Genomic DNA, 15,582 nt, shown 5'->3' with positions numbered 1-15,582 from the left:
TGCGTATTTAAGATCGAAAGTCAGATAAACCTAAAAAGTTTTTAAATTCCAACTACATATATGTGTACACGAAATATAACTTTAAAAAAAAATGTTTTAGTCAGACCACAGGCAATGGCACCTACCTGCGAGACCAGCACATCAAGTGGTAACGAAAATTTTGATGAAGTTTATCTGAAGTGGCACAAGTTTCCTATGTACAGTTCACAAGCTGTGGTCGTTCTTCCTATGACGAATAACTGAGCAACGTGGATCAGTCGCTAAATGGTTGGACTTGCATGTGGGAGGACTTGACTTCAAATACGCATCTGACCTTGCTGAGTGTACAATTTCACCATGTTCCCTCAGATAGTTCAAGGCGAATGCTGAGATGTTTCCTTCGAAAGGGCACGTCCAGTTTCCTTTTCCATCCTGGTCCTACCCGAACTTGTGCTCTGTCTTCCTTCTTTGACGAATCGCAGCTGAACACGCCGAAGACGATCTAACACCGTATTAATCAAGTTCGCCCAGCTGCTGCATTATTTTGATAAGCAGCTGGCGAACTGTTGATTGCTACGTGAAATCTAAACTAAGCCGAAGCGCTTTCCTCAAACATTCTGCAAGTAAGACTTAGACCATATGCCCTACCCAGCAAACGTACAAAGATTCTCGCATACGAAACGATTTTAACAGATAAAAGGATAACATTCTCGTAGCCTCGCGGTTCACTATATTGTGACATACCCAGAGAACTGTTAGCTGTTAGTGACAAATAGTATCATGACGCTTTATGTGTAAGCGAGGGATCCCGGCTCGTTAACACCTCCTTGTTTTGTGGTATGTTTTCCGAGCGCTCGCTACCGACAAAGACTAACGAATACCAGGCGAGGTGCGACGGCCGGCGAGCTACGAGCCACAGAACGGGTTTCTCCACAATAAGAGCTGTGGAAGAATCCTCCGCTGCCAGGCAGCCAGGGTGGAGGGAAGGCAAGGGGCGGGAGGGAAACGACCACATACCTACGAGTCGGACTGAGCGAAACAAAATTAAAAAAAAAGACCGTTCCGAATTCCGAGAATAATAATGAAGAAATGGACGCTGGCTGTTAGGACCCGGTCAGTTTTTTTCTTTTTCCGTTTTCTGTTTTTGCTTCTTTCTTGCCGCGTCCGCTCAGTGGGACCAGCAATCAGCACACCCCGAACCGCTGCCGTTCATACGGCGAGAGCCATTTAGACTAGCTGTTCTCTCGCAAGCTCATTTACGATGCCACATTCTCCACAGACTCGAACATCAATTTTATCTGTTTACAGCTCAGTATAAATACTTTTCTTTTAGTAAGCTCTGTTTGATATTAATTTTCATTATCACTCAGCAAACTCGAGTACCATTGCCAACTGCGTGGGATGAAATTGTGAGATTCGTCGCGCCCCTGGATTTTGTCTGTAGGCGCCTGACATCAGCTACTGCTAGTGCCGTGCAACGACATTTCTCGCTTCCTGTCAGCTACTGTCAGTTTGCTAGGTGGTTAGGCCCAATGAAGACGTGTAGCATTACGTGCCGCTCGAGCAACGGCCTTTTGCGACATACCTGACTCCAGACGTCCTTTTCATGCAGTTCCCTTCGCAACAATCTCGGAAACGGTCGAGACAGACCTGCATTCTATGAATGCCAGTAACAATTACTGTAGAGTTAAAAATAGGCGTGAAAATGGTATCTCGTTCATGTTGGTTAGGATCTTCTTACGACCACTGTTCATACGCCGAGTTACATGGTCGCCAGTTGTACACCATTCCTCGCATACACACTGAACAGTACGAGTTGGAACACCAGCAAATCGGGCAGCTCGTGACAATTGTCCGCCTCGAAAGCTGAATGGTCACGGTAGCTCACCGTGTTCGGTCAGAAAGCTGGCTCCTCTCTGTAGTAAAAACAAAACTCAGTTGAAGAGATCAGCAACAAACTTCAGATGTCATGTGACGTCCGCTACCACGAAATACTACGAACAATCACAAGAAAGTGGTCAATGCAGCCGAGTGCTGTGCAAAGAGGCTCGGGTTCGATTCTCGGCTGGGTCGGAGATTGTCTCCGCTCAGGGATTGGGTTTTGTGTTGTCTTCATCATCATCCTCATCGACACGCAAGTTGCCGAAGTGGTGTCAACTAGAAAGACTTGCAATAGGCGACCAGTCTACCCGACCGGAGGCCCTAGCCACCCGACATTTCATTTTCACTGACATTTCATTGTCACATTATACAAAAACACGATAGTGCATTTCTGCCATACCGGGTCACGTCTCCCTGTTGACTTATCTTACTCTACTGATTTCATACAACAAAAGTCACGTAAAACACCACTTCACAGCCAAAACTTACCAGTTCTACACCACCTACCGTCCTCCAGAGTGACAAGTGTGTTCTTTTAAGAGAGTGACTAAATTTCAAATTTGAACTGTGACAAGAATAACAAAACATTTGCTTCATTTTTGTTAATTCTTAGTTCGTAAATAGTGTTTTTCGAGAGCTGAGACTAATTAGATAATATATAAATAACAAAGAGTTTCTGCTCTAATCATTCCATATTAATGATCATTTAATGTCTTAGTACCACGCCTTATCTTCATAAGAAGGTAATTAACTCAAAGTTTCACCATTTTTACTAGAGGACACGTAATCTTGTTCTCCTGTCGTTGCCTAGCAAAATGACAACACATATACATGTAATAAATGCAATGCTCGCATAAACAGAAAGATATCCACCTGATGATGATAGCATGACCATGTAAACGCTTAGTACATTTGAGTGTTTTCGAAGAAGAAAATCTAAAAATTATTTATTGATGCTGTTCCGATATTTTTTGCTATAATTATTATGTTGTTTTGTTGTAGAACGTTGATTCATTTTGCTAGGTACGATTCCATCTGCATCAAAATGATTGTAAATTAATTAAAAACGATTTCAACCTCGTGCGCTTTACGTTTTTTTAAATAGTTACTATTTTTGCCAATTTGTCGAACATGACGAGAATAACATCGGCAAAAATCGTAAGTACTTAAGAGAACAATTGTCAAAATACACATAGTCAAATGCGTTTTTTAATTAGTTTCGTACCCCTCTCCAGACAATCAATATGTTGTAGATGACATGTTACCCAGCTGGAACGAATGAATGTCCTGCAACAAAGCGAAAAAGTAATTAAAATCGGAGACAAAACTTAAAAAAAAGACAGCTTTTAGCCTAATGCATCTCCATTATGTTATGGTTCAAATGCATTTGAAACTTCAGTTGCGCAATAAAAATACGGATTTTTAGGAGGCTAACACGAAAATCGTCACTGATATGAAAAAAATTGTCTTATATTTCTGCATACACGGCTATTCTAGAGCATCGGAAACCAAAGATGTGCATAAATGTATAAATACATAATCGTAAACCTAACGCTGTTTTAAGCAGATGCTCATGGGTAACACTGAATCACAACTTCAATTAACAAATAAGACTCACGATGTGCCTCCTTTCTTGGTTTATTACAGCTTTACGGAACGGGTCCTCCATTACTGATGCAGCGGGCAGCCTATGTCGCGTAAAACTGATCACATCCACAAGACGCAAAGTTTCACGGGAAATAACTTACACTGTTTCTACGACAAACGTTCTTTATTTTATGAATTCCGTAGGTGTAATTCTTTTTGCTATAACGATAATGTGTGGCTCAATGGCTGAGTGTGTCATGCGATAACAGAATTATTCGCACGAAATCTGCACATTATTCTTCCGTGATCACAGTATCCGAGGACGCATCTGGAACTACTAAATGCATTGAAAAACTCTAAAGATAATTCCATGCAAAGCCCAGTTCGATTTTTCAGAAGGAATTATGTGTAAAATCGATATAAGTTGAACAAGTCAAACGGAAATAATTGAAAAGGAAGTAATTAAAGCCGACGTTTCACAAGGAAAATAACTTTGCACACTGATACACAGAACGGAAAGCGAATGTAAATGAATGTATTTTTAGACGTAAGCAACTCACCTGACCGAGATACTTGCTGAATGTGCTGCTAATGGCCCCAGACATTCTCATCTGAAACAAACGGCAATTTATCAGCTGATACCTATGTAAACGAAATATGAGGAAATACGGAGGCCGCGTGATGTATGCTGTAGGGTTTCCCAATGGAAAACTATCATGTTTTACTGTAATGACAGTAGGATTATATGGAAGGATAATGCGCGACAGCGCCTATAGATGCTTTACTTAAAAGTTGACAGGTCCGCAATTCCTGTTTAGAAATTTCTGCACATAAGGCAAGATAAATGGCTCACGTATTTGTCAATCTATCAAGAAGAGTTGAATTTGTAAACCAAAACCGATATGAATACGCTGCCATTTTTACACGTATGGCATCTTTTTTCTAGCTAAACACGAAATTATGGCATCAACATCCGAAACTAATTCCACAACAGGAAGCTTAAATAAATACAGTGGAAGTGGAAAAATGTCACATTCGTTTAATACTATTGGTAGTCATAATGCTTTAATGATCGCCTCCAAAAAATAAAGTTACGTAACTATTTTTTTGTTTGTTTGCATTCCTCTGAAATCCTGCAGGCAAAATACCGTAGCAGATTTCCATTAGTGTAGCTTAAACAAAATGGTGCAGTTTATTGATAAAGTGCCGTTGTTTGTATTCGGTAGCAGCGGAAATGTTGCAGCTGTGTCAAGTCAATACAAGGACTACTTTATGCGTCTGGATTGGATTGACATAGTGTCAAAGGTGAAACGGGACAGAAATTTAATGGTCTTCCCTTATCTATTTTCTTATAAAAATGGTTCAAAAAATGGCTCTGAGCATTATGGGACTTAACATCTGAGATCATGAGTCCCCTAGAACTTAGGACTACTTAAACCTAACTAACCTAAGGACATCACACACATCCATGCCCGAGGCAGGATTCGAACCTGCGACCGTAGCGGTCGTGTGGTTTCTGAATAAAGCGCCTAGAACCGCTCGGCCACCGCGGCCCCCTACTTACTTATACAGTGGGTTAACTTAAGCATATTTTACTCTATCAAGAAACGCTCCAGCGCAAATATACGAATAACTTATGTCACCAAATACCAAATAACACACTTTAATTATTCTGTCCATTATTATCCTAATCACTAGAAATTTTTGATAAAGTTAATTAAACATAACGACTTATTACATGAAGATCGACTAATGATTACAGTATCCACATTACGTGTTTCAGCAAATTTATAGCTATCTTCAGATGTGACAAATCCACTGGAGCATCATCATGATATTGAAAAATTCGAGTTACGAACTTTGAACATCATGCAGTGGTATAAACTATGTCATGTCGTCACATAGTAAAAAGCATTACCTTGGGCAACCGCAGGAAATTGTCCAGGGGGAGATGGAGAAAAAAGACTCTAAAATTGCCATTTTTCATATAAGTCGGTTTGTCAGTTTCAAATCGTGTCATGTTACGAACAACAATGTACCAGAGAATTGATGGTTACACACTCACTTTTAGAAGTGTATGAGAATGCTGTAATGAATAAAACTTCTGCGTTCCTGATTCCAGGAAGGGATAGGGGGAAGCGCCAAGCGTCCCTTATTGCCCCCCCCCCCTCCCAAATCTTTCACTTAAGTGTTAATATACACTGTGAATAAATGTTCTCAAAGTGTCTGAGGGGTATTGTCGAATAAAAGTGTCGGTCCAGTGTGATTGTTACGCTATGCAGGGCATTTACGTAATAGCTGGTGTCACGTCGTCACGAACGATGGCGGGCGACTGTAGGCTTGTTCTACGTTCTCTGCTCTGAGCGCTCTACTGTAAATGTAGCCAATGATAACGTTAAACGTGATCGTAGCGAGTTCTTTTAGTGTATTTTTATTTCAACTGTTGCGAATTGTCATCGCTGATAGTGGTTGTAAGAGACAAATTCTACAAATTAACGGAGAGATACAATTTGCAGAATACACACTTTCTTCAAACGCAAACCACATGTATCGCGTACCGCCACTGTCGCATGGGACCGGCAACAATGCGAACCCTGTTCGTGCCTTGCCCAGCGCGTTCATGTTAAAGCATGTACACACATCAAAAAAAGTTTTGCATCACCCCGTTTCCCAGAACTCCTGAAGATAGACGTTGACTGTGGATATTGATTGTTTCCCTTTGACTGTTCAGAGATGTCACTAAGCCCGCCCAAAGATGTAAACAACCGTACATAAGTAGCGCCTGTTAGACGGAGGGGGTCCGACAGCCGATCAGTTCAGTCATTCCATCAGGAAGGAGATACACGGCTCGTGTTGTCTGTAGCTCAACCATGCCTAGACGGCCAATACCGCGGTTCGATCGCGTCCGCATTGTTACTTTGTGCCAGAAAGGGCTCTCAACAAGGGAAGTGAACCAAAGCGATGTGTTCGGATATGTAGGAGATATAGAGAGACAGGAACTATGGGTGACATGTCTCGCTCCGGCCGCCCAAGGGCTACTATTGCAGTGGATGACCGCTACCTACGGATTATGGCTCGGAGGAACACTGACAGCAACGTCACCATGATGAATAATGCTTTTTCGTGCAGCCACAGGACGTCGCGTTACGACTCATACTGTGCGCAATACGCTGCGTGATGCACAACTTCTCTCCCGACGTCCATGGCGAGGACCACCTTTGCAACCACGATACCGTGCAGTGCGATACAGATGGGCCCAGCAACATGCCGAATGGACCGCTCAGGACTGGCGTCACGTTCTCTTCTCCGATGAGTGTCGCATATGCCTTCAAGCAGACAGTCGTCAGAGACGTGTTTGGAAGCAACTCGGCCATGCTAAACGCCTTCAAGATACACTGTCCAGCGAGTGCAGTAAAGTGGAGGTTCCCTGCTATTTTGGGGTGGCATTATGTGGGGCCGACGTACGCCACTGGTGGTCATGGAAGGCGCCGTGAATGCCATCCTCCAACCGATAGTGGAACCATATGGGCAGCATATTGGCGAGGCATTCGTCTTCATGGACGACAATTCGCGCCCCCATCGTGCACATCTTCTGAATGATTTCCTTCAGAATAACGACATCGCTCGACTAGAGTGGCCTTTACAGGTTTTCCCAGAAACTGAACTTTATCGAACATGCCTGGGATAGATTGAAAAGGGCTGTTATGGACGACATGACCCACCAACCACTCTGAGAGATCCACGCCGAATCGCCGTGGAACAATCTGGACCAGCAGTACCTTGATGAACTTGTGGGTAGTATGCCACGACGAATACAGGCATGCATCAATGCAAGAGGACGTTCTACTGGGTATTAGAGGTACTGGTGTGTACAGCAGTCTGGACCACCACCTCTGAAGGTCTCGCTGTATGGTGGTACAACATGCAATGTGTGGTTTTCATAAGCAATAAAAAAGTCAGAAATGATGTTTATGTTGATCTCTATTCCAATTTTCTGTACAGGTCCCGGAACTCTCGGAACCGAGGTGATGCAAAACTTTTTTTTTTTTTTTTAATGTGTATATATAGACATGTTGGTAGAAGGCGACAGCATTACACCTATTAGAGTGCTGGAGTGCCCATTTAGAAAATGAAAAATACAGGGAATTTAAAAACTAGAAAGTACACATATAGTAATTAAACATTATGATGGTTCCAGACCTTTGTATGAGAAATCACTTTCTAAGATATCCACCACAACTTCGCCTGAAAAGAATTAGGTCGGCCACCACAAAATCTATAACTTTTAGCAAAAATTTATTAGAAAACAAAATTTCCTTTTAAATAAGACGAGAATCAGTTTTCTAGCGCGAATGGTTTCCATTATAGGATCATATACGATATTATCAATTCGCGCCCCCATCGTGCACATCTTCTGAATGATTTCCTTCAGAATAACGACATCACTCGATCATATACGATATTATCAACTAGAGCAGAAACCTTGCCAATGTCTTTTCTTGCTAACTGGTAATTTTTAGGGCCTAGGAGGTCCTTCGCAAAAATCTAACTTTCATTTCTTGTAACCACCCTAATGTTTCATTCTAAGTCTGCAACAATGGTCCCTCGGAAAAGGTAAACAATGAAAAATCCTGAAAAAGGAAAAAGCTCTGAAATAAAAGTCAACCACTACTATCAACTTTTGGCATGTAGTTAATATAATGTATGACAGTAAATTCATCATGCTGCAAATGTGTGACCGCAGATCTGTGAGGACATAATAATGTATGTTGCTTTTACTGACTCACTAGTTATTTTTTGGTGTTACACGATCAAGTTTAATATAGTGTTTGTTTTACAAAACAAGGAGAAAGGATACTGTGCTGCAATTGGCCTCAAAATCCATCCTCTCAAGCATCCCATGGTTACTTGTCAGCACAGACACAATCAATTGTTCTTTAGATCAACAATAAGTAATAACACAAACTGACATCACTGACAGAAGTTCTCTGACTTTATTTTAATTCTAGATATAGCACCTGAAAAAATGGAAGATTTAAGACAACATTTGAGCATACAGATAAAGTAATTAGTAAGGTAAATAAATGTTATCATTTATGTGATTAATGACCTAAATTTTTAATGTCTGGACTTCTAGACATGTGTTAGCAGCAACTGCTAGAATCTGAATTAGGCACTTAATAATCAGAACATAATGTTTAACAGACTTAATTACTGTAAGCAGGTGATAACTTGAATAAAAAACTTCTTTTCTTGAACAGAATATGTCTCATGTATCAGAAAAATGCTTGACAACCTTGTACTTGCAAAAGATTAAAAGAGAATGTGTTCAGTGTCATCGTACAAATACTTTTTCTGTAGCATATTATGGTTTTGGTCAAAAGATTTCAAAATGTTGTAAGAAATTGCCAGCAAAACAGTTTTTAAAGTCACCTCCTTTGTTTGCTACAGACTTTCATTTATGTAATTGAGTGCAGATTTCTCTACATCTGTACTCACCAATTACAAAAGGCACATTATTATAAAATGTATCAATACATGGATGGAGCATCTTTGATAGTCACAGATCTATGGAAGATGGCTTTCTGTCTTCATGGAGAATGTGAAAACTTATTTCAAAACAACACTTTTAGCAGAAAGATCTACCTAAAATTCTTTCCATATGAAAACAACAAAGCAACTTTTTAAAATCACTTTTAATGTTAGATTATGCCATAAAATTTTATAAGTTAATCAGGCCACAAGAAAAACCACAGATCTCTCTGTGATCTGTGTAGGGACTATACCATGGACTAAGTTAATTTATACATCTCTTTTTATGCTTCAGACTAATGTTGGGCCAATTCTGCTATCAGTGAATCCTTATCATGATGTTGGGAACCCACTGACACTAACAAGCACAAGAGGCATAGCAATGAGCCCAAAGCTCCTAAAAGTTGTGCAGGAGGCAGTCAGGCAGCAATCTGAGACTGGTTACCCTCAGGCTATTATACTCTCAGGTAAGAATATGACACTTTTCACAAGAGATACAGTCTCCTGTCTTTATTTTAGTACATTATTGTCACTGTGAAATTTCCATTATCTCAATGTTAAATGAATTTTACAGATGTAACATTTTCAATATTTCTATTGATTTTGAGAATGGGATTGGTCATCATAATATATTTGTAGAAACACATACATTCTTGAAAAAGTTATCTCTTATCTTACTTAACAATGCCATATTATATTTTATATTGGAACACACACAGTATTAACAGCTTAAATCTGGCAGCAGATATTTCATCATCACTGGAAGCTTCTCCTGGATGCACATATTCTTATTTATAAATTTCCCTCTATTCTTTTGTTATTTTTTTTAGTCTCATATACTGCACCAATTTTTAAATTTTCTGATTATTTTTTTCTTGTTTTTCATCTTACAGGTACGAGTGGTTCAGGAAAGACATATGCATCCATGTTACTATTACGGCAACTGTTTGATGTCGCAGGAGGAGGCCCAGAGACTGATGCGTTTAAGCATCTGGCTGCAGCTTTCACTGTTATGCGTTCACTCGGCAGTGCAAAAACTGCCACAAACTCAGAATCTAGTCGAATTGTAAGAATTAAATCCATTGTTTTTCATAATTTTTATTTATTTGACTTGGTGTGCTAGCTACTAATGACAAATGTATATCTTTTACAATGCAAATTACTTTTGTAATGAGGTGTTTCTGGGCGGACTTGATCTGAACAACTTTATGATCATGAGATAAAGAGGATACACTCAGTAAATGAGCAAATTAGAAATTATAAAGAAATAAATTGTAAATCAGTAATTGAATTACATATTGATGTGACAGGAAGCAAGGAGAGACTAGGTCAAGGTGAAAAAATGCTTAAGAAATGGGAAATAGAGTGAAAGGCAGGAGAGGGGCTAGCTCAGGTGAGAAGTCAGATAAGATACTCTGTTTATTTCATACAATTACAGCAAGGAGATCGTCATGGAAGATACTTGCAGAACTGTAGGCTGTGGCAGGTGATAAAATGATGCTTTAAGGAAACCATGATAAAGTAAAGAGAAGAAGGAAAAGAAAAAGTGAGATAAGTAAAAGTGAGAAAAAAGTAAGAGAAGAAAGAGATAACTATATCATAATAATAATTAAAAATGAAGTTATACTTAGAAGTGAGAACAAAAGCAGAAAGAAGTGGAGGCAGGTCAGGTTCAGCAACAAAATATGAAGACAACATGTAGCAGTGTTTTATTACTGCCACCTGTTTCAGTGTCCTTCTGTTGTTTTATTACTTTCTTTACACCCATTTTCATGTTCAGCTCCCACAGTAGAAATAAAATAGTATAGAGATTTGTAAATAAAAGAAACATTGTACATGTAATGTGTCTTATCCGCTGAGTCACAAATATCATGAGTACATTGGCCTCTCACTGCCATGATGCGAGAAAACAATGTAAGAGTACAATATCATTTAACAAACTCATGCTGGATGCCTTTAGATGTACTGTAATACATTGTAATTTTGAAATACATCACTGTTTTGTTCAAGATTTCCCAGACATCTTCACTTCTGGTCACCAAAATTGCTGAACTGACAAGCTAGCATGCATCAAACAAATTTGCATGACGTCTACTACATGTTTGGATGTGCATATGATTAGACATGCAGCCCAACTGCACAAAATGTGTGGGCGTAACACTGCTTGTAAGGAAAGATTGTGCAGTGGATTTCTCATACAGAAATCACTTTTGTATGTTGGTTTTTGTGAGAACATAGTTTCATGCCTCATGTAAGAAGAAATGTCTACCAGCATGTGTCAAGTTTCAACAACTATTCGAGATTCTGGTTTATTGTTCTGCAATACTGCTTCAGTGCTATGCAGTACCTCAATGGATTCATGTGACTAGGTCCTGAGAGGACAGACATATTGCTTGTTCAACTGTGCGTGATGTACAGGCATGTCACATATGTTGAGTTAGGAAACAGATTTATTTGCAGCAGCATAACTATCCACACACACAGTGTGACTGGATCACCACAACTGTCACAGGTGACCACTATTTCAGTTTCCCTTGACGTGGAAGCAAAGAGAGGCGCACAGAAAGTGACAAAAGACAACACTGGATACAATAGTCACACCATGTTGTCTTTTTAGATGAGCCCCATTTTTGCATACAACACCATAATGGATGTCTTCATATGTGAGCCTCAGAGAAGAATGAACATGGTCAGATTGCATTTGGCATCATCACATCAGTCTGGCACCTGTTATAATGGTATAATGTGCCATTGGCTACACAACACAATCACCGCTGGTTTGTGTAGCTGTTAACTTCGACAGCAGCTTTTACATTTGTGGCATATTAAAGCCAATGGCTCTGCAATATTTTAAAGATCTCAATTATGTTATCTGTCAACAAGATAACGCAACATCACATGTTGCCAGTGCTGTCTTGAACTACCTCAACACAGGGGGTTCTACTATTGCCATAGCCAGCTCGTTCTCTAAATTTCGCCTAATGTGTTGCTGAGAGACTGCACTCCATCACTCATCAACCCTTGACACCCGCATGGAATGATGTGCATAGACATATATCTGTCATACTATATCAGTTTGACTCTATGCTCATCTGTGTTACAGCCATTGTTGTTGCCATAGGTGGTAGCTTTGTGTACTGAATTTTGCACCCTGTATACCTGAAAATCACCTATATTTAACTAATGTAGTCTTCCTATTGTACAGTAAATGCCCAATAAGTAAACAATCTTTATATGCAATTTCTTGCAATTTTAATGCCCACTAATTTACTTTGTAAAGCCCAGAATGATGAATATGCTTGCCATACTACATACGTAATACAGAGCACCATGCTCTACCTTGATTTGGTCTCACTTTGTACATTCTACTTTTAGCCAACAATTGTGGTAAGAAGTTGGACTGGCATATGAGAGGATGATGGTTCAAACTCTTTGTCAGGCCATCCAGAGTTAGGTTTCACAAAAGCTCTTAAGGCAAATGTTGGACTATTTCCTCTCAAAAGGACAGCTGATTTCCTTCCCCAACAAGCTAGCACTCCATCCCTAACGACCTCATCATCAAGAGCATATTTAATTCCAATCTTCATTCCTTTTCTCATTGTTTATATAATAATACTGATTACAATTTCCCCAGTTGCTAATCAGCCATTCTATTTTTTTTATTTTTATTTTTTTAAGATCTATCACTTGTGTCTTTCTGGAGTTGATTCTGTGCTTTAGTCAAATGAATATATTTAAATTTCACATATAGAGATTTAATAACACCATAAGACCAAAAAGGAGATGGATGGACTAGCATCTGAACTAAATTCATACCAATATGAGTCAAATGCTCCACCACATTGCTCTAAGTTCCCTTAGCATAATCAGAGTCCCATATCAGTTGGGATATGTTTTGTTGTTAGTTAGCACTGTTGAGGTAGTATTTTCACAATCCTGTCAACTCCACTAACTAATTTCAGTTCCTATGTTTGCGTATGAAATATTCTCATCTTACAGTCCTCACAGGCAAATGAACCCCCCTGCGGGTCCGGGGATTAGAATAGGCCCGAGGTATTCCTGCCTGTCGTAAGAGGCGACTAAAAGGAGTTCATCCCCCTCACGGGGGTAGTTAGCGCCTGCGTCCGGAGACGGACGGTTTCACGACCTATAATCGTGGTCTTTTTGGTTTCTCACTTCTCGTTTCTTCCTTCCTTTTGTTGGTTCCTTTCTTTGCTCTTCTCCACTTCACTGTCTTCCTTACTCTTTCCCTTGACTCCTCCTTGCCTTCTCATTGCCTTTTTCTCCTTGCCTTCTCATTGCCTTTTTCTCCTTGCCTTCTCATTGCCTTCTTCTCCTTGCCTTCTCCTTGCCTCCTTCTCCTTGCTTTCTCATTGCCTTCTTCTCCTTGCCTTCTCTGGTCTCCGCCTCGGCGTTTGAGACAGTCTGTCCTCTTTCTCCCTCTCTTCTTTTTCCTCTTCTTCCTTCCTCCCTGTGCATGTCTGAAGGCCGACCCACGCGTTCGCACGCGTAGCCGGTGACGGGGTAATGCGTAAGTCCCCGCCCTGGGTAGACATGTAAGGCACGCGCGTACCCCCTGGTAAAGGCCAGGCCCGGGGAGGGGTGATTGCCTGAGCTGATACCTTCTGACCATGCCGATTGGTCCCTCCGTCTGTTTCTCGGGAGGTGTGACCAGAGGTGTAAACATTCACCTAAGGCGGGAGTGCCCTCTGAGAGGGTCCCCACAAGGAAGGAGCGCGCCATCGGAGACGCTGGCAATCATGGGGGATTCCTCCGCAATGGATTCTACTCCATCGCTTTCGACTTCGACCCACAAACGGAAACGTGACCAGCCAACAGTGACAAAAATACTACCGCCTGCCCCACAGTTCCTCGTAGTTTCTCGATCTGAGGACGGAAAGGATTTTTCCTCTGTCAACCCTTTCGTTATCCAGAAGGGCGTAGATGCCATAGCCGGATCTGTCAAATCTTGTACCAGGTTGCGTAACGGTACCTTATTACTAGAAACTGAGAGTGCCTTTCAGGCACAAAAACTGCTTCGGGCCACACTCTTGTACACGTTCCCTGTCCGGGTGGAGGCCCACCGAACTTTGAATTCGTCTCGTGGTGTAGTCTATAGTAGCTCTCTCGACGGATTGACTGACGAGGAGCTTCAATCTTTCCTCGCTGAGCAGGGCGTGACGGCTGTCCATCGGGTCATGAAAAAGGTCAACAATGACCTTGTACCGACCCGGAAACTTTTCTTAACCTTCGATAGTGTTAAGCTGCCATCGCGCATCAAGGCGGGCTACGAGGTTATTTCTGTTCGCCCCTATGTCCCGACACCTACGCGCTGCTACCAGTGTCAGCGTTTCAATCACACTCGACAGTCTTGTTCCAATGCGGCTAAATGTGTCACTTGTGGCAGGGATGCCCATGAGGGTGACTGTCCACCTCCGTCTCCTCGTTGTGTGAACTGTCAGGGTGACCATGCCGCATCCTCCCGCGACTGTCCTGTCTATAAGGAAGAACGCTGTATCCAGGAAATTCGAGTCAAAGAGAAAGTGTCCACCTCGGCTGCTCGCAAGCTATTGGCTAGTAGGAAGCCCACGCTGCTCCCAGCGGGGAAATACAGCACTGTCCTCGCCTCTCCTCGGACTACCCGGGAGGTAGCAACCCAGACATGCGATCTGACCTTCAGCACCACGGTCGTCCGTTCGGCCAGTGCTAAGATCGCGCGGTCGACGTCTCCTCTTCGTCCCATCACCCCACAGACACCAGCCCCTTCATCAGCTTCTGCTAAGACGAAGACCCAGAAGTCAGATGCACGGGCCTTCAAGAAGGAACCGTCCCGTGCAGACTTCCTACGTACCTCGACCTCCCAGCCTTCGTCCGGTACTTCCACCAAACGACCATCCAAGAAGGCTAATAGGAAGCACAGTTCTCCTTCTCCGCCACGGCGCATTTCTTCTCCTGCGCCACCCAGCGGTTGCCGCCCCAGGCCGTCATCCCTTTCGCCTGGCCGCACCGCTGGTAGCCGAACATCTGGCCGTTCACCGGCGGAGGAAGCTCCCCCTCCCGGCCATCTTCCCAAGATGGCCGATGAACCTATAGAACCAATGGATGATGACTGTCCGCCTACTGATAGCGGCGGCAGTGCTCGCTCGAAGCCAGGCCCTCAGCGGCCTTCGAGGTGACCCCTTCTCTCATCTTCCTTTTCTTCCGATGGCACTTATTAACTGGAATATTCGCAGCGTTCGCTCCAACCGAGAGGACTTGAAGTTGCTGCTCCGCTCGCATCGTCCGCTCGTCGTAGCCCTCCAGGAAACGAAGCTACGCCCATGCGATCAAATTGCCTTGGCACACTACACCTCTGTGCGTTTTGACCTACCCCCTGTGGTAGGTATCCCAGCTCATGGAGGGGTTATGTTGCTGGTCCGGGATGATATTTACTACGATCCCATCACGTTGCACACCGGCCTGCAGGCAGTTGCCATCCGCATTACTCTCCCCACTTTTACGTTTTCCTTTTGTACCGTTTACGCTCCATCGTCATCTGCCGTTACCAGGGCAGACATGACGCAACTTGTTGCTCAGCTACCTGCACCATTTTTGTTAACTGGA

At 42.2% G+C, this 15,582-nt stretch overlaps 1 protein-coding gene across 1 annotated transcript in view; it reads left to right on the top strand.

The window, feature by feature from the left end:
• The window catches only part of LOC126253544 (myosin-I heavy chain), a 193,317-nt gene that overhangs the window by 18,433 nt on the left and 159,302 nt on the right, over positions 1-15,582 (top strand). Inside the window, exons 2-3 of the mRNA XM_049954939.1 lie at positions 9,275-9,446; positions 9,873-10,045. Of these exons, the coding sequence (XP_049810896.1) occupies positions 9,362-9,446; positions 9,873-10,045 (258 nt within the window). The 5' untranslated portion in view covers positions 9,275-9,361. The remainder of the gene's footprint in view (positions 1-9,274; positions 9,447-9,872; positions 10,046-15,582) is intronic.

The sequence above is a fragment of the Schistocerca nitens genome, chromosome 4 (genome assembly GCF_023898315.1).
Source record: "Schistocerca nitens isolate TAMUIC-IGC-003100 chromosome 4, iqSchNite1.1, whole genome shotgun sequence".
NCBI classification, from domain to species: Eukaryota; Metazoa; Arthropoda; class Insecta; order Orthoptera; family Acrididae; genus Schistocerca; species Schistocerca nitens.
This window is presented reverse-complemented; position numbering and strand designations above follow the sequence as displayed.